This window comes from Balaenoptera musculus, chromosome 10, assembly GCF_009873245.2.
Source record: "Balaenoptera musculus isolate JJ_BM4_2016_0621 chromosome 10, mBalMus1.pri.v3, whole genome shotgun sequence".
Taxonomy (NCBI): Eukaryota; Metazoa; Chordata; class Mammalia; order Artiodactyla; family Balaenopteridae; genus Balaenoptera; species Balaenoptera musculus.
This window is the reverse complement of record NC_045794.1, coordinates 5,752,583-5,777,819: the sequence shown is the minus strand read 5'-3', so window position 1 is coordinate 5,777,819 and position 25,237 is coordinate 5,752,583. Positions and strand designations below refer to the sequence as shown.

The window sequence follows — 25,237 nt, the reverse complement described above, 5'->3', positions numbered from 1 at the left end:
ACACCTGACCATCACTGTCCTGGTCTCACACTGCGTCCTCCCTCAGGTGAGCGTGAAGAGGTCCATGAAGGATGAGACTTACTTTGAGGTGGTGGAGTCCGGCCTGTACATCACCGTGCTGCTGGGCAAGACCCTCTCCGTGGTCTGGGACCGCCACCTGGGTATCTCCGTGTTCCTGAAGCAGACTTACCAGGTGGGTGGCCCTTCTCCGCTTCCTCCTCGTCCTGTCTGTTTGCATCTTCAGCTTCCTGAGCAGCAGCCCGAGGCCCCCGCCCGCCGTCTTGGGGGAGGGGGAGGTGGTCACCTAGTCCGGCCTCCCTCCTGATGCAAATAAGACTCAAGTGTTAGAGTTCGCCTTGGCTGTTTCCCGAGACAGGCTGCCTCTGAGAAGGATGGAGGGCTCCCGGACCCTGCAAACAGTCCCTTGACTGGCCTTGCTAAGCAAGCGGTTTATATCCACAAAGGAAGGAAAGAAAAGATTGGGCAAGAGCTATTCTTAAGGTTTCTTAACCTCAAGAGGCAAACGGTCATGCATGATGTTATTATAACTCTGCAGAGCGTTCCGGGTGCGCCCTCCCACGGGGCCACAGGCCAGCACCGGCCGATGCTTGCGGTGAAGCTGCATGTCACCTGCTCTGGGGAAAGCTGCTTGCAGTATCTGCCCAGGTTCCGAGGGTTTGCTGGGACTTCACTTTCTCTAACTGGCATGAATGTGACAAGTGCTCTGGCTGCCCTGGTGGCAGGACCGACCTTCCCAGCAACTGTTCTAGGCACTGTGGACACAGCAGGGAAAGAACTATATATAACTATATATACATATATACATATAGTTACATATATATGTATCTTAACTTTGTATCAGTTTCCTATTGCTGCTATAACAAATTACAACAAACTTAGTGGCTTAAAAAAGCAACACAAATAGATTATCTTCTGGTTCTGGAGGCCCAAAGTATAAAGTTGGTCGGCAGGGCTGCATTCCTTCTGGTGGCTTTAGGGGAAAATCTGTCTTCTTGCCTTTCCTAGCTTCTGGGGCTGCCCGCGTCCCTTGGCTGTGGTCCCATCCTCCATCGTCAAAGCCAACAGCATAGCGTCTTGCACTCTCTCTGCTTCTCTCTGTCACATCACATTTCTCACTCTGACTTCTGTGCCCCTCATAAGACCCTGTGATTACACTGAGCCCACCTAGATGATCCAGGACAATCTTCCCATCTCAGGATCCTTAATGCAATCACACCTGCAAAGTTCCTTTTGCCGTGTGTGGTAACATATTCCTGCTTCTGGGGATGAGAACGTGGATATCTTTGCGGGCACCATGGTTTTGTCTACAACAACCTTGGTGGAGATCATATTCTAGTGGGGATATTGTGTGTTTTAGATTGGTTGGTCTGATGAGACCTGTCTCAAAGGGTGTGAGTGGAGTCTTTGTGGAAGGGAGGGAGGGTGCCACGTAAATATCCTGACTCGAGAATTCAGGCAGATGGAGTAGCAGGTGCCAAGGCCCTGAGGTGGACGGCGTTTGTGTTTGGACACGGAGGCCAGGGCGGCTGGAGAGGAGGGGCTTGGGGTGACTGGTAGTTAACAAGGGCAGGGACGGGGCAGGGGCCATGCCATGGGGGCTGTTGGGCCATGTAAAGATCTTTGTCCTTTTGTCCATGTTTCCCAGCAAAATAGAATAAGTCACATCTCTTTGTCCCGAGGCAGGGCTCCAAATTTGTTCTAAGAGCATGGCATCCTTTCTTTTCCAGGCCAAATAGCTCCGGTTTTGTCCATGGTTCTTATGTGATGGTTTCCACCCATTCATTCATTAGTTGGTCAGGACTTGTGTCCTGCAGCCCATGATAGGTGAACATGGAATTGAGTAAGATATTATGTCAGCCCTGGTGGCATTTAGTGCTGGCCAGCCTGCTCTGAACAGGCTGCAGTTGTTTAGGTAAGCGACTCACCTGTCCACGGTCAAGTAGGACGAGAACGTTCCCTCCTCAGACTTCTTACACTCTCATTGGTGTAATGCTGGACCAGCTCCTCTTCTGCTCAGACCCTTACTGGGGCAGCTGATGGTTTATACTGCAGACACCAGGGCCCGGGCAGCCGAGTTGGCCATCCAAGGGACATGGACGGGCCGCCTCTCTTTGTGAATGACCTTGGTTTCCTTAACCTTAACATGAGGTCAATGTGGAAGCCAGGAAAAGGCCTTGGCAAGGTCAAGACTTTGCTGATCACCCTGGTCTCCTTCTGCGTCTCCCTCCCTGTCCCCTCCCATCCTCCTCTTCCTCAGGCGAGCCTGCCTCCCATGCTGCCTGGAACCCTCGCTTTCCTGACTCAGCGAGTTTGCTCTGAGGTTTGCAAAGCTTATGCTCCCAACTGGTCCCCCAGGAACGGGTGTGTGGCCTGTGTGGGAATTTTGACGGCATCCAGAACAACGACCTCACCAGCAGTAGCCTCCAAGTGGAGGAAGACCCCGTGGACTTTGGGAATTCCTGGAAAGTGAGCCCGCGGTGCGCCGACACCCAGAAAGTAGGTCGGGGTCGCGGTGCGGACCGTGGGCGGTGGGTGCTATGGCCTGTGACGGGGGCAGAGCTCGGGGAGAGGGCCTCTTGGAGCCCTTCCGGGTTGACTCTTCCGGGTCCATCTGTGTACTCCTGCCTGGTTCCCCAGGTGCCACTGGACCCATCCCCTGCCACCTGCCACAACAACGTCATGAAGCAGACGATGGTGGATTCCTCCTGCAGTGTCCTGACCAGCGACATTTTCCAGGAGTGCAACAGGCTGGTGAGGGCGGCGGGGCCCCTGGGGGCAGGCGCTTCCAGCTGTGGATGCTTCCAGGCGCCTCAGAAATCGTCTGCAGCTGCTCCCCTCTCTTGGCTTGAGGCTGGGGCACAGAAAGAATAACTGAGGGTGTGTGAGGAGAGCAATGCCCGGCAGATCATTTTTCTTCTGTGCAGTACCTGGCTCTCTGGGCTTCCGATGCTGCTGCTCTTCCAGCCTCAGTCTTAGGGTTTGTCGCCCACAGATTATCTTGTCTCCAGCATTAGAGCGGGAGTTTCCTTCTCCCATCCCCACCGTGTCTCTGGCCCCGGGCACCCCGCCGCTGCCCCCGTTCCCAGGTCTTGTCTCGCGGAAACTCTTTTCTGGTCTTAAAGCCAGATTTTGAGCCCGCATTTTGTGGCTTCTTTTTGTGTCTTTTGTTGTTGTTGTTTAATTTTTATTTTATATTGGAATATAGTTGATTAACAATGCTGTGTTTCAGATGTACAGCAAAGGGATTCAGTTATACATATACATGTGTCTGTTCTTTTTCAAATTCTTTTCCCATTAAGGTTATTACAGAGTATTGAGCAGAGTTCCCTGTGCTATACAGTAGGTCCTTGTTGGTTATCTATTTTATTTTATTTAAAAAAAAATTTTATTGCAGTATAGTTGATTTACAATGCTGTGTTAGTTTCTGCTGTACAGCAAAGTGCATCAGTTATACCTATACATATATCCACTCTTTTTTTTTAGATTCTATTCCCATATAGGCCATTACAGACTATTGAGTACAGTTCCCTGTGCTCTACAGCAGGTTCTTTTTGTGTCTTTATCTCACATGGTGATGAGGAATTCCCTAAACAAGTTTCAGTGCAATTTTCTCTCTATCTCTGTATGAACGTATATACGCACACCTGTGTATGTGTGGGTATGTGTGTGTATATATGTACATACACACACGCACACACACAGCCAGGTACACACGCATGCTGCTCCGTGGCACCTCCCTCGTGGGAGTCACTGGTTGAACACCTGTATCTCAGCTCTTTCTGTCCATCCAGTGATTTTTAATCCCTCAGGACCCGAAGGATACTTAGGATCCCCTGGTTTGGTGGAGACCCGAGGCACCTGGGCTGGAAGGGCGGAGACAGTGAGAGGGTCAGGGAAACCAGGGCTGTTGGGCACAGTGACCGGCTTAACGTCCGAATTCATTCTCACCACAACTGCCCTGAACAAGGGTGTGGGGGGCACGTCTGGGGCAGCCGAAGGTGAGAGGTGGTTCCTGAGATTGAACATGAACCGAGGGTGGGCTTCCCCTCCGGGGAGATTGAGGGTCGGAGTTCAGGAGCACCGGGCCGGCCACGGTCCAGCACGCTAGCCTGTAGCATTTCAGCAAGACAGTGTGAGTGGTCCTGATGTGTTTCCTCAGTCTCTCTGCTGAGTGGAGGCCAGGAAAGAGTGTGTGTGTGTGTGTGTGTGTGTGTGTGTGTGTGTGTGGTGTTTATGTAAAACACGCAGACACCCAAGAGGGTGGGAGTGGCTTATGGCGATGGATGGATGGCTGAGCAGGTACGTGGACAGATGGACAGAAAGGAATGTTCTTTTGAAAAATTCTCAGGCACATCTCTTCTAGAGAGACTGGCAGGGTTGCTTTTTTCCCCTTTTCTTGCTGGACTCCACATAAGAACGTAGGATTTCTGCCTTTTTACCCATTCCCTCCTTGGGACCATTGCCTCACATCTTTCCTTCTGCCCGGAGCCCCTGCCCCTCCTCTGACCACTGGAACATTCACGCCCAGACCAAGAGCCAGAGTCCCCAAGTGCAGCCCAGGCCACCTGCGTCTCCCTTGCAGGTGGACCCCGAGCCGTACCTGGATGCTTGCATCTACGACACCTGCTCCTGCGAATCCATCGGGGACTGTGCCTGCTTCTGCGACATCGTCGCCGCCTACGCCCACGTGTGTGCCCGGCACGGCGAGGTGGTGGCCTGGAGGACGGCCGCGTCGTGCCGTGAGTCCTGCTGCCCCTCGTGGTCCCAGACACGCCCCTCCCCCCTCACGCATCTAGACCTTGGGACCTTGGGGGGTGAGGAAGGACACCTTGGCGGGGGAGAAGACAGAGACCCATGCGGGGGTGATGGCCGAGGCTGAAGGGGGTTAGGACGTGCATGGGCATGAGGAGGCATGGGATTGAAGACAGTAATGGGGAGAGAGTAATGGAGAGAGACTGAAGACAGTAATGGGGAGAAATTCAGGGAAATGGAGAAGAGGGAGCAGTGACGAAGAGAAGAAGGCGGTCAGAGTGTCTGTGATTAGACACGATCACATTTGCCGTCGTGGTCAGGCAGCTCAGACACTTAGGCTGCGTCTTCCTTCCTGCACGTAAGTGGTTGATCGTGTTTATAAGGAAAATGGAGTCAGAACCACTAGGGTCCTGGCTCAGGGGCTCTCAAAGCCTAGACGCCTCTCGCGTGGGTCACGCCGTAGTTCCCCAGTACCATCATCCCCTCCTCGGGGCCGTCTGTCTGGGTCTCCCGCCGTCTGTCCGGGGTTGCCCAGGGTTGCCCGGTGCTTTAATAACGGTCCTGCCTGTTTGGGGGTCTGCACAGCCCAGAACTGCGAGGAGCGGAACCTGCGGGAGAACGGGTACCAGTGTGAGTGGCGCTACAACAGCTGTGCGCCTGCGTGTCCCGTCACGTGCCAGCACCCTGAGCCGCTGGCCTGCCCCGTGCAGTGTGTGGAGGGCTGCCACGCACACTGCCCTCCGGGTGAGGCCCTGGCCCCCGCGGGGAAGGGGTGGAGGGCTGGGATGGGTCTCAGAAAAGCTGACCCCCTGCCCTGCTTCTTCTCGGCCTCGCCTGGTGGCGCCCTGTCCCCGGCCCCACTACCCTAGGTCCTGTTTCCACGTCCTTCCACCAAAGCCAGGCCAGCTGTGGTTTTTGTCAAGCTGAGCTCCCATGCAATGCTTCTGGGGTCTGTTTATGGGCGTATCATCTAGAGCAGCACTTTCTGGCAGAACTTTCTGCAGTGCTGGGAAAGTTCTATTCAAATGTGGCTCGTGTGTCTGAGGAATTGAATGTTCAGTTTTATTGAACGTTACTTAATTTAGATTTAAGTGTAACCAGCCACACGTGGTTACTGGCTACAGTACTGGATAGCACAGATCTAGAGTTATCAGATATCTTCTTCCGTGGAGGAGCAAAAAGACCCTTGGAGATAAGATTTGCTTTGTCGTGGGGTTTGGAGGAGGCGAGGTGGGGGAAGGAACAACCCCCTCCTAATTTTTCAGAAAGAAAGATGCTCCCTAAGCGGTGAGGGGACCCTTGGGGGAGGCAGGCAGAGCTGGGACAGGCCTTTTAGCGCAAGGAGAGCCTTCCTTGTGGGAAAGGTGGGAACTTTGGCTCCTAACGAGAGGCTTCTCATGCAGGGAAAATCTTGGATGAGCTTTTGCAGACCTGCGTCAACCCTGAAGACTGCCCTGTGTGCGAGGTGGCCGGCCGGCGCTTAGCCCCCGGGAAGAAAATCACCTTGAACCCCGGGGACCCTGAGCACTGCCAGATTTGGTAAAAGAGTCCCCCTGGTTGTCCGAAGTGATGGGTCTTACTGTCTAACCTGGGGGCCTGCTCAGAAGTGTCGGTTTGGGGAAGAATGTCCTGTTCTTACTTACTTTGCTTCTGTGTCTTTGAGGACAGGCTATATTTCTTTTCCAGGAAATATCTCTCAAGAGATTTAGGTTTTTTTTACCTCTTCTTGCTGAAGGAATGACGTGGTCTCTTCTTATCCTTGGAGGTGGCATCTAGTCCGGGGACAGGCATCTATGGAAGTCAGATTTCTTTTTTACTGGAGGTGGGGATGCAGAGGAGGAAGCGAGGTGGAGCGCCTGACTCTGCAGTGGGGCACAGACACCTCGGGCCATGGCCAAGGTCCCAGGATGCGGCTCTTGTAACTGGGAGTCACGGGTCACTGCCCCCGGGCTCCCACCGGGCTTGAAGGAGAAGGTTCTAGCCTGTGTGGGTCTCCGCCACAGGCAGCTTGATTTCTCCTGTGGTCTGGCAGAGCCTGCCACTTTCCAGGACACTGGTGAAAGAGAGAAGTGACCAGGGGATTGGGAATTTGGCCTGGTGGGGTGAGAATTCGTGTGGGGGCCTTGGGGCTGGGCGTGGAGCATAGCTAGACCCTGGCACATGATGGGTGTAAACGGTGGGTCCATGGCAAGAAAGAATGAGTGAGTCACTGTCTTTCTCCGTCTAACATCTTGGAGACCCCCGTATACCACTCCCAATACTTTATTCTGCCAGATAAAGCTGGGATTTTGAATCTTTATTCATCTCTCTGAAATGATTTTACTCCAGTTTTCCTCAATTCCTTAAGGCCCAACATGTTAACATAGTACAGAATTCATGCAGCTTAAATTCTGTTGTAATAAATACTGAAAAGCATTTATCTTTGATAGAACATTTATGAGGCCTGGTCAGCATCAACATTTTAGAGCAGTATTTGTCTTTGGAGATATTTGGGAGAAGGCTTGGACTATAATTAAATATTTATGTTGCTAGAGACATAGGTTGAAAATAAACCAACTTTGAATGGCTGTGTGGATTGCTAAGAAAGAAGAAAGATTCTTTTTCAGGTCCTAGGGTGGGTGAAAGCTTTGGCTTTGAAGGGGATCAAAACTCAAGGGAAGTGTGTGTGTGTGTGTGTGTGTGTGTGTGTGTGTGTGTGTGTGTGTGTGTGTGTGTGTGTGTGTGTGTGTGTGTGTGTGTGTGTGTGTGTGTAGGGGGGCTGCTTGGGGGCTATGTTAAACATGGTGTCTCTCTCGAGTGGGGAGTGTTCCTTGGGGGCTCGGGTTCAGTGGGCTGGGAAGTGCCCAGAGGTTCTTCCTGAACCATTTCGGTCTCTCCCCTCTTGCAGTCACTGTGATGGTGTCAGCCTCACCTGTGAAGCCTGCAGGGAACCGGGAGGCCTGGCGGTGCCCCCCACAGAAGGCCCGGTCGGCTTCACCACCCCGTACGCGGAGGACACGCCGGAGCCGCCCCTGCACGACTTCTTCTGCAGCAAACTTCTGGACCTAGTCTTCCTGCTGGACGGCTCCTCCAAGCTGTCTGAGGCCGACTTCGAGACGCTGAAGGCGTTCGTGGTGGGCGTGATGGAGCGTCTGCATATCTCCCAGACGCGCATCCGCGTGGCCGTGGTGGAGTACCACGACGGCTCCCACGCCTACATCGCACTGCAGGACCGGAAGCGGCCGTCGGAGCTGCGGCGCGTCGCCGGGCAGGTGAAGTACGCGGGCAGTGAGGTGGCCTCTGTCAGCGAGGTCTTGAAGTACGCGCTCTTCCAGGTTTTCAGCAAGGTTGACCGGCCTGAGGCCTCCCGCGTGGCCCTGCTGCTCACGGCCAGCCAGGAGCCCCCCAGGCTGGCCCGGAACTTGGTCCGCTACGTCCAGGGCCTGAAGAAGAAGAAGGTCGTCGTGGTCCCCGTGGGCATCGGGCCCCACGCCAGCCTCAGGCAGATCCGCCTCATCGAGAAGCAGGCCCCCGAGAACAAAGCCTTTGTGCTCAGCAGTGTGGAGGAGCTGGAGCAGCGGAGGGACGAGATCATCAGCTACCTCTGCGACCTCGCCCCCGAAGCGCCGGCCCTCACGCAGCGCCCGCTCACGGCCCAGGTCACCGTGGCGCCGGAGCTCCCGGGGACGTCGACGCTGGCGCCCAGGAGGACCTCCGTGGTCCTGGATGTGGCATTCCTCCTGGAAGGGTCGGACAACGTGGGCGAGGCCAACTTCAACAGGAGCACAGAGTTCTTGGAGGAGGTGATCCGGCAGATGGACGTGGCCCGGGACGGTGTCCACGTCACGGTGCTGCAGTACTCATACGTGGTGACCGTGGAGCACTCCTTCAGGGAGGGGCAGTCCAAGGAGGACGTCCTGCAGCGGCTGCGGGAGATCCGCTACCGGGGTGGCAACCGGACCAACACCGGGCTGGCCCTGCAGTACCTGTCGGAGCACAGCTTCTCGGCCAGCCAGGGGGACCGGGAGCAGGCGCCCAACCTGGTCTACATGGTCACGGGGAGCCCGGCCTCAGATGAGATCAGGCGGATGCCCGGAGACATCCAGGTGGTGCCCATCGGAGTGGGACCTCGCGTGGACGTGCAGGAGCTGGAGAAGATCGGCTGGCCCCAGACCCCCATCTTCATCAAGGACTTCGAGACGCTCCCCCGAGAGGCTCCTGATCTGGTGCTGCAGAGGTGCTGCTCCAGAGAGGGGCCGCCTCTCCCCACCCTCGCCCCCATCCCAGGTAGGCGGGTGCCTCGCATGGGGGCGAGGACTTGGGGGCGCTGGGGGCAGCCTTGGTGGAGACGCGATTCTCAGGTTCAGATCTGGCTTGCCTGCTCTGTGCCTTCGGTCAGACCCCTGCCTTCTGAGTGTCTGCGTTTCCTCACCTCCCGGGCAGGGAACAGCACCTGTGATCTTTGTGGGGGGGAAGGATCTTTTCTTATTGTCTGAGTTTGAAAATTCAAAGGTAATGCAAGCTTATTATTAAAATTTAAGCAAAACCAGGATATGGAGTAAAAAAAAATACAAGTCCTACTTTACCATATAGCCTCATCCCCACCCCAATTCCTCTCCCTGCCTTGGAGGTAACCTGTTAAATTTGGTGACTATCAGCTTTTTTACCACACTGGGTGGATAAATTTTTTCTCAGCACCTGACATTCTTCGGGGCAAGGCCAGGAAGTCCAGTAGATTCTGGAGCCGGGCTGCCTTAGTTTGAATCTCACCTCTGGCACCTACTAGCTGGGTAATTTTTGGCAATTATTTTGGTAATAATTTGGGGGTAGTTTTGGGCAAGTACCTCTGTGTCCATCAGTCTCCTCATCTGTAAAATGGTGGTAATAACAGTACTTGTAAAATGTTTACAGCAGTACCCAGTACTCAGCAAGTGCTCAAAAATGACTTAACTCCACTGCTGTTATTATTACCTTCTTAACTGATACTAACGAGACGTCAATTCCTAGCTCTTCAACATCTTTATTTGGTGTGGTTGGGACCACCCCAGAATCACTAGCCTTCTTTTACCGTCTCTTGATGCCCACACTTGTAATCTGTGCCTTTGTTTCTTTGTTTTTGTTTTAATCAGAGCCACAGATTTATCTAAATTCTCGTGCTGTTTCAGTAGTAGCATCATCAAATCTCAGCACAGTGTTTGGGCCAGAGCTTGTTTCCTCACTGCGATCGTGACCCTGTTCCCAAACATTAACATGAGCTTTAGGCATTTGTAATCGGATCACCTCCTAGCTCCTTGCGTGCCCCGTGAGACCTGAGGACACACAAGCCCACCTTCCAGGGATGCGCTGCCCTGTTTCCTTTTGTCATCTGCCTGTTTTCTGCTCCAGTATTTCACTCAGTTCTAGAGGAGTTGCGGCCCCCGAAATGGAGGGAGAGGATGCCTCTTGCTTCCATCTGTAGCATTTAAGCTGCCTTTGGGGGGAGTTGGAGTCTCCCCAATGCCTCCAGACCCCGGGGACTCACGGCCCCCTTCCCTGCTGCCTGGCGCCAGCTGCCGAGGTGCAGAACTGGGGGACACGCCTCCCCTTTGTGGCGCCGCCTGGTCGGCAGCGCCCTGCACACCCGTTGAGTGTGTGTCTGCTGCAGGGGCCTGGTGCCGGTCCCCCATACCCCTGGTTGCTCCCCTCTGCTCTCTTTGCAGACTGCAGCCAGCCCCTGGATGTGGTCCTCCTCCTGGACGGCTCCTCCAGCTTTCCAGCTTCTTACTTTGACGAAATGAAGAATTTTGCCAAGGCTTTCATCTCAAAAGCCAATATAGGTGAGTGAGGCGCCCGGAGGGGCCCTTTCAGGGGCTCCTCCTGACCCAGAGCGTGACTTCCGTGCTTGCCCTCCCGTCAGGCCCGCAGCTCACCCAGGTGTCGGTGCTCCAGTACGGAAGCATCACCACCATCGACGTGCCGTGGACCGTGCCCCTGGAGAAGACCCACTTACTGAGCCTCGTGGACCTCATGCAGCAGGAGGGAGGCCCCAGCCAAATCGGTAACGCGCTCGCGGGCTGGGGTGCAGGGGCCGCGTCTGGTCCCAGTTCTTCGCATAAGTGACCGAGTAACCCCGGCCGGCCACTTTGCTCCTTGGCCTTAGTTTTCTTTCCTGTAAACCAAAGGCCAAGATGCTCTTCCCGATCTCACTTGTGTGTGAGACTCTCTGAGTCTCTTGAGTTACTCTGTTTCGATGACCTAAGGCTCCCCCTGGAGACAGGATGCAGCACAGCCGGCCTCAGACCCACCTTCCCCGCATCAGGACTGACTGTGTGGCCCGTCTTCTATTCCAGGGGACGCGTTGGGCTTTGCGGTGCGCTATGTCACATCCCAAGTCCACGGTGCCAGGCCCGAAGCCTCGAAGGCGGTGGTCATCCTGGTCATGGGCACTTCCACGGACTCAGTGGACGCGGCCGCCGCTGCCGCCAGATCCAACCGTAAGTGTCGGGGTGCAGCCCTGCGCCCGCAAACTGCTAGCGGGTTCAGAGTGGGCGGCGGTTACTTTCCGACGTCCTGGCTGATTTTGAATACTTGATACCCACATGTGGCCTGGTTTCAAACAGCGGGAAATTGCCCAATCCCTGTGTTATTTGGAAACCAAGCAGTAATAAACGTGTGTTTATCCTTCATTTGTCTGCATGCTTTCAACTGTAACTTTTTTTTTTATAAATGTATTTTATTTATTTACTTATTTATGTATGGCTGCGTTGTGTCTTTGTTGCTGTGCACGGGCTTTCTCTAGTTGTGGCGAGCGGGGGCTACTCTTTGTTGCGGTGCTCGGGCTTCTCACTGCGGTGGCTTCTCTTGTTGCAGAGCATGGGCTCTAGGCGCGCGGGCTTCAGTAGTTGTGACACGCAGGCTCAGTAGTTGTGGCTCGAGGGCTCTAGAGCACAGGCTCAGTAGTTGTGGCGCACGGGCTTAGTTGCTCCGTGGCATGTGGGATCTTCCCGGACCAGGGATCGAACCAGTGTCCCCTGCATTGGCAGGCGGATTCTTAACCACTGCACCACCAGAGAAGCCCTTGACTGTAACTTTTAACTTCTCCAAATATTCCCTCTGCGTTCAGGGCTGGGTCATACCCCCGCGCCTGTGGTGTCCTTAGCCTCTCTCCACTCTGAGGCTAGAGTGATTCATTTTGGGGCTTTGAGAGCCATCGAAGACCTTCCTGTATTCTGAGCCCCTGTCCAGTACCAGCCTAAGGGGCTTGGGGGTGCAGGACGGACAGGAGACCAAGGCTGCTGCTTTAGGAAGGGGACGGATGCAGGTGTGCCCGAGCCTCGGTGCCTTATGAGAGAGCTTGTGCTGTGAACAGCAACAGCACGTGAGCCGGGGCAGGCAGTGTCGCGCTGGCGGGGGGCTGGGCGAGTGGGATGACGTGACGCCTTCCCGTGCCACCTGGAGAGTGGCTCATCTTTCAAAACCCCGCTCTGTCTGTCCTCTGATGTCTTCCCGAGAGTTGTTCACTCCCTTTTCTGTACCATTGGAACTACTCAAAATGTACAAACCACATTGTTTTTATGTTATGTATCTGTTTCTTGCACAAACTAGGGATTCTGTGAAGGCATGGGCAAAATCTTGCTTATTTCTGTATCGTCTATGCATGATGCACAAAATAGGTGGCCATTTAACGTTTGTTACATGAATGAATGTGACCTTTTGATGAAACCTATTATTTTAGGGAAAAGGACCCTGAAAGGGAAAGGATGTATGTTGGGGTGATACAACCAGCTTAGAAAAGCTGAAAAGCTGCTAGCAGAAAATCAGCTCTAATCTTAAGCAAACTGCAAATACCTAGAACTTTCTGGAGAACTAATTGGGGTGATTTTATGATGGAGACTTTTCTCCTTTAGTATCAAGAATCCAAAGAAAGACTTTCATCGAGAAAGGAAGCAGCTGTGGTCTGGAGGAAACAGACGTGATCCAGGGCACATCAGTGAACCATTCAAAGCCTGTTTCTCACCTGTAGATGCACGTACCCCGGGCTAAGCCCTGTGACTGACATTTTCTCTTCTCTTCTTACACTCACCTCCTGGGTGGTCTCATTCTGTGTCATTCGTCTAGATACATTTATGCACGATTGACTTAAGAATTCCTATCTCCAGTCTGGATTAGGAATTAGAACATCTCCACCTAGATGTTCTAACAGGCAACTCAGCATAAACTGAATTACTGACTTTCACGTCCAAATCTCCTCTTCTTACAGTCTATCCCATCTTAGAAAAATGGCAGTTCCATCCTTCCAGTTGCTCAGATCAAAAAAGCCTCAGGGTCCTTAATTCCTCTTTTTCTCTCATACTTCCATCCAATCCATGAACAAACTATAGTTCCGTCTTCAAAATACACTGAGAATCCCACCACGCCATGTCACCTGCATATCACCTCCACCACTGTCTCCTAGTTCAAGCCCCCATCATCTCTCACCTGGATTCTTGTAATAGCTTTCTACCTGGAACAGCTTTCTACCAGCTTCCATCCTTGGCCCCTGAAGTTCATAATCAGCAGAGCAGCTGTAGTGACCCTTTAAACATTGAAGTCAGCTCACCCATGTCACTCCTCTGCTCTCAAGTCTCGGCTGGCTCCCATTTCATTCAGAGAACTTGTTAAGTCCTTCCCGTGGCCTCTGAAGCTCTGCGTGATCTGTGTCCCTCTCCTGCTTTCTCTGCTCTGGCCTCCCTGGACTATGCAGTCAATTTTCTGCCCCAGGGCCTTTGCACTCACTGTCTCTGTGCTCGGGATGTCCTCTTGGCTCCTTCCGTCCGTCATCTTCTCACTGCACACATCTCCAACCATCCTGTATGAAACAATAACCCTCACCCCTACCCTTGTAACTCTTATCCTCCTCACCCCATTTTGTTTTTTCCTAAGCACTTATCCAGGTCTGAAATACTAGATATTTACTTACTTGTGTGTGTGTTGTCTGTCTCTCCCCAGTGTAAGCTCCATGAGGTCAGGACTTGATCTGCTTGGTTTACAGTATCCTCACTGCTTAGAATAGTACCTGACACAGAGCAGGAGCTCACTAACGTTTGTTGATTGACTGAATGCCCTCCTCACAGGGTCAGTGTGAGTGGCCAGTTTGGAAAACATGAGGCTCTGTGCACACGCTGGGTGTAGCTTCAGGCCAGCGCATTTTGAGCCCACCTGACCAAAGGTTGACACAGACCCTCTCTTGCTCCTCTGTAACCCTAGGAGTGGCGGTGTTCCCCATTGGAATTGGAGATGGGTATGACTTGGCCCAGCTGAGGATCTTGGCGGGCCCAGGGGCCAGCTCCAACATGGTGCAGCTCCAGCGGATCGAAGACCTCCCCACCATGGTCGCCCTGGGCAATTCCTTCCTCCACAAGCTGTGCTCTGGTGAGTCTTGGGATGTTTTTCTTATTCCCCTCAAAACAGAAACAAAAGCAACCAAACCCATCTAGAGACTCAGAGGTTCTCATATACAAGATTTGGCCTTGAAGTAAGTTTGTTTTATAGGCCAGGGCCTGTAAGTTTCTACTCGTGGAAGGTCGTAAGACAAACCTCCAAGGGGTTACCAGAAAGCTCGCTGTGTGTAGACCTCCGTCCATCCTTACTGTTCATGCTAACTTGAGCACAGGGCTCTTGGACAAAGAAATGGAAGACGGAGGCAGGGAACTCCAGCATCCTTAGATCATGCACCTCTTCCCCATGCCCTGCACTCACCGTCAGCATGGGTATAAAGGGCTTTAGAAAAGCAACAGGGATTTACCGTATAGCACGAGGAATTACATCCCATATCTTGTAATAATCCATAATGGAATATAATCTGAAAAAAATATAACAGTCCCTTTGCTGTACACCTGAAACTAACAATATTGTAAATCAACTATACTTCAATAAAATACGAAACTGAAAAGATTAAAAAAAAAGAAATAACAATAACATAGAATATAACATCAAACTACCATAGTTGAAGTTGACTTAAGGTTAGAAACTTTTTATTTTTACCATACATGCTTTTTTTAAAACCTGGTTTTATATATTTTCCTAATGTAATTAGCTGTGAGTCTAAACCTACTACAGAGTTATTGCCCTTTCTTGCTAGATGATAGCTCTCCGGGTAGGAATCTTGATCTCTTTTAAGTTTTCAGTCTCTTGCTGCATTTTTCCTCCTCTCACTAGGCACTGATCTGTATACAAAAGAGGACAAGGAGATATTGATTGTGGTTGTTGCCATATTATCACTGTTGTGTCACTGTAATGACTACTAACCACAAAGAACCACGGGATGACATCCTCCTAATCTCCTGTACCTGCATCCTCACTGCTAAACCCACTCACGTTCTTTTCAGAGTTAATCCAGCTTCAAGGACCAGCCAGGTAGCCGAGTGAATGGCTCGGAATTTCTGGTTGGTGGGTTGGAACAGAGATCTTGCTTGTGTCTGTTTCAGGGTTCATCAGTGTTTGCATGGATGAGGACGGGAATGAGAGGAGGGTACGTTCAGTTCCGTTGACTTTGAAGGAAAGATCAGGAATGTATATTTGGGGCCCTCGTTCCCCTGGTGAACTCTTCCTCCTTTGGTCTGGGTCCAATTCTCCCTCTTACCATTATAGCCTTGTTTTTTTTAAAATTTTGGTTGTGGTTGGGGTGGATCCACCTGTAAATCCTATGTTCTATATCCTGTCTCCTTGCCGTTTAGCCCCAAGGCCTAGTCTCTATGTTTTCCAAGGGGGTCAGTTGCCTGGTGGATGTTGAAGTGCCTCATTCCATTCCCTGCCTGAACCTGGTTCTTTCTCTGCAGCCCGGGGACATCTGGACCTTGCCGGATCGGTGCCACACGGTGACCTGCCTGCCAGATGGCCAGACCTTGCTGAATAGTCACCGGGTCAACTGTGACCAGCAGCTGCGGCCTTCCTGCCCCAACAGCCAATCCCCGATCAGGGTGGAAGAGGCCTGTGGCTGCCGCTGGACCTGCCCCTGTGAGTCCTCTGCTTCTCCAGCTTGGACGGTGTTCAAGGGGCAGTGCTTTTCGCTTGGCTGCGCAGAGAGGTAGACCAGAAGCCCGTTTCCCCCTCCACCCATGTTCCCTCCCTCTTGTGACCTTGGGACGTGTTTCCATTCAGTCCCAGGGCTCCCTGTTCCCTTCCTGTGCCTTTTGGAGGGCACTTCCCCAGATAATGCATAACCAGAAGGAAGAATTGATTTTCTGAGGTCAGAGCTCAGCTTGGCTGTTGACGAGTCACCCTTAGGGGGTCTAGGCAGTGCAGGTACAGCAGTGAGAGAGAAGCCCCCAGGAAGCTCCCGCATCATACCTGTAGGTGTTTGAGCGTTGGATGCAGGGTGTACCATCACGGTGGCCTGGTTTAAGAGGAGGACGTAGTCAACTCCATCACATGCAGACCTGTGGGGAGCATTCATCCGTGGGGTGGGCTAGCCCTCTGTCTCATGGTTGGGAGAAACGTTTGCTTATGGTAATCCCTGCTCAGCAGTGGATGGATCAAGATGATTACGATGAACAGACACAACTTGTGGGCTGAAATCAAAACGGTATCTTGTATCTCACTCTCCTTTTAGAATTTATTGAGTGGGATAAATTTCCTTTTTGCCTGGATGAGAGCTCTACCAGACCTCATATCGTTTCTGTTTATTTATAAAGAGTTCTGTGGTTGCTTTAAGTCGTAAAACACAGTCTCAATTTGGTCATTAGATGTCCACTCTCGGGTAATAATCAAGACTTCGAACTTGAGTTAGAGTTGAAACACCTCCCTAGTCCCTGTGTGGGCTCCTGGCCTCTGGGAAAGGGGTGTAGTCAGTCTCCCTCCAGCTTGGAGCCTGGAGAGGGAGGAGCTGGAAGTGGCTTCTCAAAGTTCTTCCGTGACTGGTGCTTTTGTGAGAGGCCCTGCGCTCACTGGTCGGGCAGGTGTTGAAGGCAGCTGCTTCTTCTGCCAGCTCTCAGGAGTTGGTCCTTTGATATCAGTTGAATATTCTATATTCTTTTGCTATCTGCTGCTTCACCCTGCCATCCTGCTGGGTTTTTGGTTTTGTTTCGTTACTTTTGTTTATTTATTTGTTTGTTTTTGCATCCAACCCCTCATAGGCTCTCTTTCTCTCTCTCTTTTGACGTCCTCCTTACTGTGTAGCAGAAGTTCTCTTAGGATCACTTTTAGAACAACCCTGGGCCATCATTCCTCTGTAGACCCTACACAGAATACACGTAAAGTAGTTTCAGAACTGCTAACCAATACCTTTATGAAAGACAAATCTACCAACTAGAGTACACATTTGTGCACAGTTCTTTTTGTCTTTAGCCTTTGGGTATATAGTAAGTTTTTCCCCAAAGTTATTTAGGCTGGTTTCCCCCCTCCCTTCTTTGTACTTACGTTATTCGTTACTTAACATTATTCTTTTAATTGTATCTGTTTGTATTCCATTTTGAATTTTCCTTACTGCCATCCTAGCTGATTCTCTTTGTTTGTTTTCTGTATGTGAAGCATTAACGTGGTTTTTCAATGTCAGAAGTCTATGGAAAGATGTACCCGCAAGTCTCCCTATCAGTCCAAAGAGAGCAGAGGAGATAGGAGAGGAAGTCTGGACGGGTCATAGCCATCCTTTGCTCTCTCCGTCCAGGTGTCTGTACTGGCAGCTCCACTCGGCACATCGTGACCTTTGATGGACAGAACTTCAAGCTGACTGGCAACTGCTCATATGTCCTATTTCACAACAAGGAGCAGGACCTGGATGTACTGCTGCATAACGGTGCCTGCAGGGCTGGGGCAAGGCAGGCCTGCATGAAGTCCATTGAGGTGAAACATAACGGCCTCTCGGTTGAGCTCCGCAGCGACATGGAGGTAAGAGGGGCTTCCTGTGAGTCCCGTAACGTGGCAGCGGCAGACCCTTGGGGAAGCCACGTGGACCCGGTGGCAGTCGGTTTTAACTGGTGCTCCTGTTGGGGACTCGGCCTCCTGCCCCATGAGCAGGAGGGGCTCAGTGCTGTCTCCCTCGTGGTGTAATTTCATTGTTGTTTTGGGTCCAGATTTGGAAGAAAGGGTCCATTTTCGATAGCATTACATTGTGAATGTAGTGCCAGTTTCTGGTACTGGTAGAAGAATGAGGGTGACACCAGGCTGTTTGCCCAGCAGGCATTATGTGCCCTGCACCCAGGGCCTGCAAACCTTCCAAAGGAAAATATTTAGGGCCTATGAAAATATTCTGGGCCCAAACAAAATGTGTGGACCCAAGATTCAAAAAGAAAACTGCAAAACTGATAAAAAATTAAATGTTTGATTAAATGTTTACAAGAGGTTGCTTTCTGCCAACTTCTTTACACGTTCATTTAGAAATCGTAAATATTTCATTACGTGAAAGCAGCTTATGGGTTAGATGTCCTCCTCTTGCAAGAATTCTTGAACGTGCACAGTGATTGCTGAAAAATCACAGCTTGTCATATAATAAATGAGTAGCTCATAGACAAAAATATAAAAATCAAAAGGATAAAAAGCCTTCTAAAATTTTTACAGCAAAAATTATATTCATCGTGGGATGTGAGTATACTTTAATAGGTTTGATAAGATGTATCGTGGGGCCTCCAAAGAGCTAGTCAATCAAATCAAATCAGATGCTTAAAGTAGTCCTACTAGATGCTCCTGGAGATAGCGCACTGACCAGTTGGCAAATAAGCAACTTCCCCAGCTTTTCTTGAGGAGTCATCTTCCCTGTCGGGTGACTCATGGTTCCTCTTAATCCCTGGGCTTTCGGGTTCCAGATGCATGGCTGTCTGTTCAGTGTTATGAGTCCACTCTTTTGCCAAGCTCTGCAAAGCCCCTTTGTCTTTGAAGAGCTGCTGGCAAATGTCCGGGTTTGTGGATAACAGTGGAGTTGAGCGGGGTGAATGTGTAGGAACTGTGGGGAACTTTGGAAAGTGGCTAAGAGTGAAATCCTAGGATTCCGTGTTGCCATGACTACTGATGGGTGGTTTTCTTCTTTGGGCAGGTGGTGGTGAATGGGAGATTGGTCTCTGTCCCTTACCTGGGTGGGGACATGGAGGTCAGTGTTTATGGTACCATTATGTATGAGGTCAGATTCAACCATCTCGGCCACATCCTCACCTTCACCCCACAAAACAACGAGTTCCAGCTGCAGCTGAGCCCCAAGACCTTTGCCTCAAAGATGTACGGTCTCTGTGGTAAGAATATCTTCTGACTCTCCTCCCTGACATAAACCCTCCTTGCTCTATCCTCAGGGCCCTTGGCCACTGCTATTTCTGGGTCCAGTAGTAAGGTTCAGACGCTGGCGGTGATGGAGAATGGCCAGGTCTCTGGCATCAAGGGCTTGGCACCCTGGGCTCCTAACCATGTCTTTCCTTGCTTCTCTAGGCATCTGTGATGAGAATGGGGCCAATGACTTCATGCTGAGGGATGGCACAGTCACCGCAGACTGGAAGACGCTGGTCCAGGAGTGGACGGTGCAACAACCGGGGCAGACGTGCCTGCTGGGTCCCGAGGAGCCATGTCCCGTCTCCAGGGGCTCCCACTGCCAGGTCCTCCTCTCGGCGCTGTTTGCCGAGTGCCACGCGGTCCTTGCCCCGGCCACATTTCACGCCATCTGCCAGCAGGATAGCTGCCACCAGGAGCAAGTGTGTGAGGCCATTGCCTCTTATGCCCACCTCTGTCGGACCAAGGGGGTGTGTGTCGACTGGAGGACCCCCGATTTCTGTGGTGAGTCTCCTTAGGCACCCCCAGACGCTGTGAAGACCAACGAATGGGGGACCTGCTCAGCCTCTCTGGGCCTCACGGTCTTTATCTGGGCAACGAAGACCAAAATCTCTGCATTTCCTGTTTCCTAGGATTCCATTCAGGATCAAATAAGATGGTAGACGTATAAGTAATTTGAACATAGAATTTCTGTGTAAATGAAAGCATGGTCCTTCCTAGCGGTAGTTCCGCAGTTCATACAAATGTGATTTTAATGTGTCAGACACACCCAGGCCACAGCGAAGTTCAGACTAAGCAGTCACCTTGAATTTGGAATTGCACCAAGCTTTAGCAAAGGCTCACAGAGCAGCCCATGCCTGAACAGGATTTTGAAGTGTGAGTGGAATTTTGCCATTTGAATACCAAGAAGGCTTCTTCATTACAAACACCACAAGATTGCTAGTGTAGACACCTCCCAAGGTCAGCTTCCTTACTTGGACTTGGCATGTATTTAATATTTAACATGTCAGGGACACCAAAATGAATCAGACATGGCTCCTGCTCTCAGGGCGTGCTGGAGTGATAAGAACACTGAACTTCAACATCCTCAGTTTCTAATGTAATCCCTGACCTTTTTTTTTTTTTTTTTGAGGAAAATCAATGTGTACAAGCATCTCAGAGTCTCCGAGTTTATTATTATAATGCTGTCACAGCTTTAACTGGGGCTAGAGGACTTGGGCATCCTAGCCCCAGCTCAGCTGGTCATCAGCTATTTCCTTAGTCTTTCTGGACCTCAGTTTCTGCATCTTGGAATGAGATAGTTGGACTAGATAACCCCTAGGTGTCTTTGGGGCTCTGGTTTTCCGAGTCCCCGTGGATGACACAGTCTCCTTTCAACCTGCCTGCAGATTAAGGGGAAAATGTTAGTTTCTGAGTTACTGATCACAGCTTCTCTGCTTATTAATTGTCGACTTCCAGGCAATTTGTCATGCATTTATAGGAAAGTCTTTGGTGCTCTAAATCCTTGGAAACCTTCTCTACCACCTGCCTTGGCACCGTGAAAATGTGAGGAAGGGGTTGAGCAGGACCAGAGTGGTAGAAGTGGATCACTTTGTAGCTTTTCTCCCAGGGCAGCCCTCCATAGCTGTGGATTCCTTATTTAAGTTGAAGAGAATTTTCAAAGCATTAAATATATGTGTATTCAAAGAAAAGAACCGTAGAACTTCCTAAGGATACACAGGTTCACATCGTCAGCTGGGATTAAATTTGGCTACAAGTAAGAGAGAAGTAAAATTCTGTGTCACACAGCTGATGAGAGGGAGGCAGTCCCAGCTCTTTCTGGGTCTCAAAGTGGATTCTAGTTCTTTGCTCCGTCCTCACTTGGGTGTGCTTTTTCCTCACGGTTTAAGGCGGAGCTCTGGCCATCACATCCAGGTTCCAAGTGGCGGGATGAGGGGAAGGAAGGAAAAGGACCAGAGACGCAGATGTCTTTCAAAAAATGATTCTTAGAAACTGCTGTTAAGAGTCTACACTTGCTCTTACAGTTCATTGGTCAGAATGTAATCACATGACTGCACTTCGTTGCAAGGGAGGTTGGGAAATGTAGTCTTTATTCTGGGTGGTCATGTGCCCGGCTTGAAGGTCTATTTCTATGGAAGATGGAGAGAATGAAAATTGGTGGCAACTAGCAGTTTCTGCCCCAGCAAGTTTGTCAGATGATCAACTGCCTTGAAGCTGAACCACTTCCCTCTGGTGGGTGCAGACCCTTGAGGGTGACCCCCTTCTCTGTCTGCAGCTGTGCCATGCCCGCCATCCCTGGTCTACAACCACTGTGAGCGCGGCTGCCCCCGCCAATGTGAGGGCAACTCGAGCTCCTGTGGGGACCATCCCTCAGAAGGCTGCTTCTGCCCACTGCACCAAGTGCTGCTGGAAGGCAGCTGTGTCCCCGAGGAGGCCTGCACCCAGTGCGTCGGTGACGATGGGATCCGGCACCAGGTAGGAGCCCTGGCCTCTCGCCCCCCGTGGGGCCAGTAGGGGGAAGTGTTCACCCGTGATTGGCCCCTTCTAACCTTGGCTGCATGGCTCTGCTCTCCAGGGGGGTTCCTGAGGGACGGGAAGACAGTATGGCATAACGGCTTTGGAGTCAGACACATCTTGGTTCAAATCCCGGATCTGTCATGGGTTAGCTGTGTGATCAAACACCAACAACACATTACTACCATTACTATATTTATCATTATATCCATGTTAGTAGAATGCTAGGAACCCAGGAGGGGATGGGAAAAGAATATTTTATATGGTGATGTCTACCATTATTAAGATATATTAGGTACCTTACATTGTACTAAGCACTATATATTCATTATTTCAACATTTTTTTCAAAGGTGTGTTTAGCAGGCAAGGTATTGACAGTTTTACCTGTGGTCAAGAGGTTTTAAAGAACACCAGCTAAGCAAGTTAGACAGGTTTCTTTATTGCAGGATTCTTTAGAGCTTTTGATATGCTAATGTACATTGCAAGTTGTTGCTTCTCAGACGTATTAGACTATAGAATTGTGTGTGTGTGTGTGTGTGTGTAGTATCCCTTCTCATAAATACTCACAAAACACCTATGAGAAAATGAAGGCTTAGAGAGCTTGGTACCTTGCCCATGGATGCAGTTTGTAGGAGATGAGGTTGGGAGTTGGAGTTAGTATTTGAAGTTCTGTCTGATTCCAAAGAGCTTGCTGTTTTCGATACATGAAATTTCCCTTTTGCTAGGTCCCCTTTGCGCTGATTTTCTTGGAAGTCATTGAGTCATCAAGTCATCAATTCTCTTAGCCTTTTAGGAATCATTATTTTGAAAGACTATTTATTTACCAGACTCCCTCTTCTTGGACTCAGATGGCAGTCATATCTCTTCAAATTTGCCAATGTGTGTATCGTAGTACCTGGGGCCGTGTGTGTCTGTGGACCTGTGAGTGTGGGCCGTGGTCCTGCCTTTCAAACTGGCAGTGATACCACAGAGCCTGGTAGAGGGGGAGCACATTTGGCTTCTAGCAAAGGAGGATGTGTTCTATGACCATGGGCTGCACTCAAGACCTAACATCTCCATCATCACCAAGGAAGACCTTCGTCACTAAGTGGACCAGGTCAGGTGACTTAACACTGTGTTTAATCAGAAGTAGGAGAACACATGGTGAAGCTAGCTAACCAACCGGAGAATGATGCAAACAATCATTCCAGGATTACACTATTCTGTCCCTGCCATCAGAAGCTAGGAAATGGACCGTTTCATTTGATTCTCCCCAAAGCTCCATAGGGTAATTATTACATGTCCCTCTGAATGGGAAACTAAGGCTCAGATGACAAGAGGTGATTTAAAAAGACCCTGTTCACTACACCAGGTCACCCTATAGTGTCCAAGCCCTGCCACTGGTCTCATGGAAATTGTGAGCTAAACGCTGAGCTGACTGGGTGTCCAGGTAAGCATGGCACCAATAAGGCGATTACTTGGATGGTCCCACTGGCTCTGTTTTGTCGCTGGGCTTTATCCTAGTGGATCCCATTTGTTCTCACAGTGTAACAGGTAAACCAGGAAAGAAGCCCAGTTGCACTCTACTGCCATATTTCAGCTGGCCAAATTAAGTAACTGCCTGTACCATAATGTTCCCCCAAAGAGTTGACAAAACCTTACATCGCTCTCCCTGACTTGCACGGCTCCTGGGCTCCCGCTGGGCGCAGATGACGTGTACCAATGCCCTGGGGTGCTGACACCCAGTGGTCATTTCAGGCTGGTTTTGCCGTTGGTGGCAAGGTGCTCTCAGAGGCAGTCAGAAATGGTCTCTACCCCCTTCCTTGGCATCCTCGAGATCAGAAGGAAACTCAAGTTCGCATTTCTAGCTCTCTGTGAGTCAGGTGTCTGCAGGGACCCGAAGGCGGGAGGCTTGTGAATTTTATCCTAGGGTCTCTGCCCGCTTCCCCACTCCTCCTCCCTGACCCTTTTCCCTGCTCCCTACCCCTTCAGTCCCACACACTGGGATATGCATCAGAGTTGTATGAAGAGGGCATCCAAATAGTGCAGTATTTTGACATAGATATAGTCTGATAAATACATTTTAAAATCAAGCAACATAAAATTAGTTAATAAAAAACTATGAAGGAAACACAGCCGGTTTTAGTTATTTCAGAAAATATAGTTTAAACGGATGAAGATAAATATCTAGCCAGTCCAGCTTTGACTTTCAAAGTAGAGAGGGAATAACACTCTAATATGAAGAACATTTCCATTAAGTGAATTTTCTTGAAACTGAAAAATAAAGGCCAGAAAACTTTTCTTCGGGGAAATAATCCAGGGTAGAAATCTCTTGTGGTAATTTTGGAAGGGCAAACTATTTACGTTTCCATAGCTCTTGTTTATTTTACAAAATGCACTCTGCCTTTGTAGCCGGCTCTAAAGGGATCCGGGGCCATGCATGGGCCGTCCCGCCTTGCCCACACACACCCCGCTGTGCTGGGCAAGCGCTGCTTCAACTCCACTGGGAATTGCCTGCATCACCCAGACGGTCTGCTGAGCCTCATCTCCTCTCTGTAGCCGTGTTCTGTAGCGGCTCAGCGCTGACATTTAATTTACATCTTCCCTCAAATCCTGGCCGGGGTGGGCGGTGCCTGGTGACTTGCTGAGTGCCTGCTCTGACCTTGGGCTCTGAAGACTTCAGTTTTCCCTTGCTGCATTCTCTGCAGGTCGTTCTCCTGTCCTCTTTATTTAATCTTTAACTCCAGCCAGCTCGCTTACCTGTTCTGTCCAGGTAACAGTCCTGCACCAGGCCCTGGAACCTGGGGGCTGAGACAGGGCTGCCTGGAGTTGGCCTGTCCTGATGCAGGAGTGCCCTCTGCTGGCCGATTGGCTGCATAACGCGCCAGGTGTACTGCTGTAAGAGCTGGCCGCCGGCGCTTTTAGAAGCTTAGCCTTTGCCAAACAGGGCTCTTTTTCAGGGGCCATAGATTCTGTGGCCTGCCTCATTAAATAAAGCTTCCTGGGAAAATGGAAATCCCTGGAAGAGGATGTTTAACACCTGCTTTTGGTCATCTATTGTGATGTTGCCAAGGAGAGTTGGAAAGCTGTATAATTCGTTCTTGAATTTTAGATGTCTGGAGTTCATTTTTAAAAAGAGAAAAAAAAACCCTAATATATAAATATATATCTCCGTTCTTATCTCATCACTTTGCCATTTAAACGTCTAAATATAAATCCCTTGATTTATGGTTTTTTTGGCATCACCATCAGTGTAAAAGAGCAGGAAAGAGGCAGAGCAGAGAGAGACCTGGGGAGATGTGTGAGTTCCCCTGCCTTCCTCCACCCTGCCCAGCCTCGCCTGTCCCTGTGCCCCTCCCTGGGTCTCCCCAGCCCCTTGGAGAAGCTGGAATAGTAGCCGCTGCAGCCTCTGTTCTGTTTCCTGGCCCTCGTCCCTCCCTCTCCACCCGCTCCCTGGCACCCGCTCAAGACTTGTCCTTGTTGAACTTTCTTCCCTCTAAGGCGGGTCCTGCTTACAGAGCCTCGGGGCTGCACCCTGCCCGCCAGGTTAAGCACAGCCTCCTGCAGTGGCCACGTCCCCAAGGATGTGAGGCCTCTCTGGAGCCCACAGCCCTAGTGAACTCTTCTTTTGCACTCCTGGCGCTCTTCTTTTAAAAATCACCTTTATGGAGAGTTCACAGACAGTAAACAGCACCAAATATAAATGTACAATCTGATGGATTTTGACAAGTGCATGCACCTGTAAAAACCATCATCACGATCAAGATAATGAAATTTCCTTCACCT

General features: G+C 50.7%; 1 protein-coding gene across 4 annotated transcripts in view; it reads left to right on the top strand.

The window, feature by feature from the left end:
• Nucleotides 1-25,237, top strand: part of VWF (von Willebrand factor) — a 156,082-nt gene that overhangs the window by 101,661 nt on the left and 29,184 nt on the right. For 3 of the 4 annotated variants that reach the window (XM_036865019.1, XM_036865018.1, XM_036865020.1), the window contains 17 exons: nucleotides 47-193; nucleotides 2,377-2,517; nucleotides 2,659-2,772; nucleotides 4,604-4,760; nucleotides 5,359-5,517; nucleotides 6,177-6,312; nucleotides 7,661-9,039; nucleotides 10,452-10,568; nucleotides 10,649-10,789; nucleotides 11,082-11,225; nucleotides 13,978-14,142; nucleotides 15,198-15,241; nucleotides 15,549-15,726; nucleotides 17,375-17,595; nucleotides 18,737-18,929; nucleotides 19,120-19,461; nucleotides 21,233-21,432. In XM_036865019.1, coding sequence (XP_036720914.1) covers nucleotides 47-193; nucleotides 2,377-2,517; nucleotides 2,659-2,772; nucleotides 4,604-4,760; nucleotides 5,359-5,517; nucleotides 6,177-6,312; nucleotides 7,661-9,039; nucleotides 10,452-10,568; nucleotides 10,649-10,789; nucleotides 11,082-11,225; nucleotides 13,978-14,142; nucleotides 15,198-15,241; nucleotides 15,549-15,726; nucleotides 17,375-17,595; nucleotides 18,737-18,929; nucleotides 19,120-19,461; nucleotides 21,233-21,432 — 3,978 coding nt within the window. The remainder of the gene's footprint in view (nucleotides 1-46; nucleotides 194-2,376; nucleotides 2,518-2,658; nucleotides 2,773-4,603; nucleotides 4,761-5,358; nucleotides 5,518-6,176; nucleotides 6,313-7,660; nucleotides 9,040-10,451; nucleotides 10,569-10,648; nucleotides 10,790-11,081; nucleotides 11,226-13,977; nucleotides 14,143-15,197; nucleotides 15,242-15,548; nucleotides 15,727-17,374; nucleotides 17,596-18,736; nucleotides 18,930-19,119; nucleotides 19,462-21,232; nucleotides 21,433-25,237) is intronic. The other variant, XM_036865021.1, reaches the window with a different exon arrangement.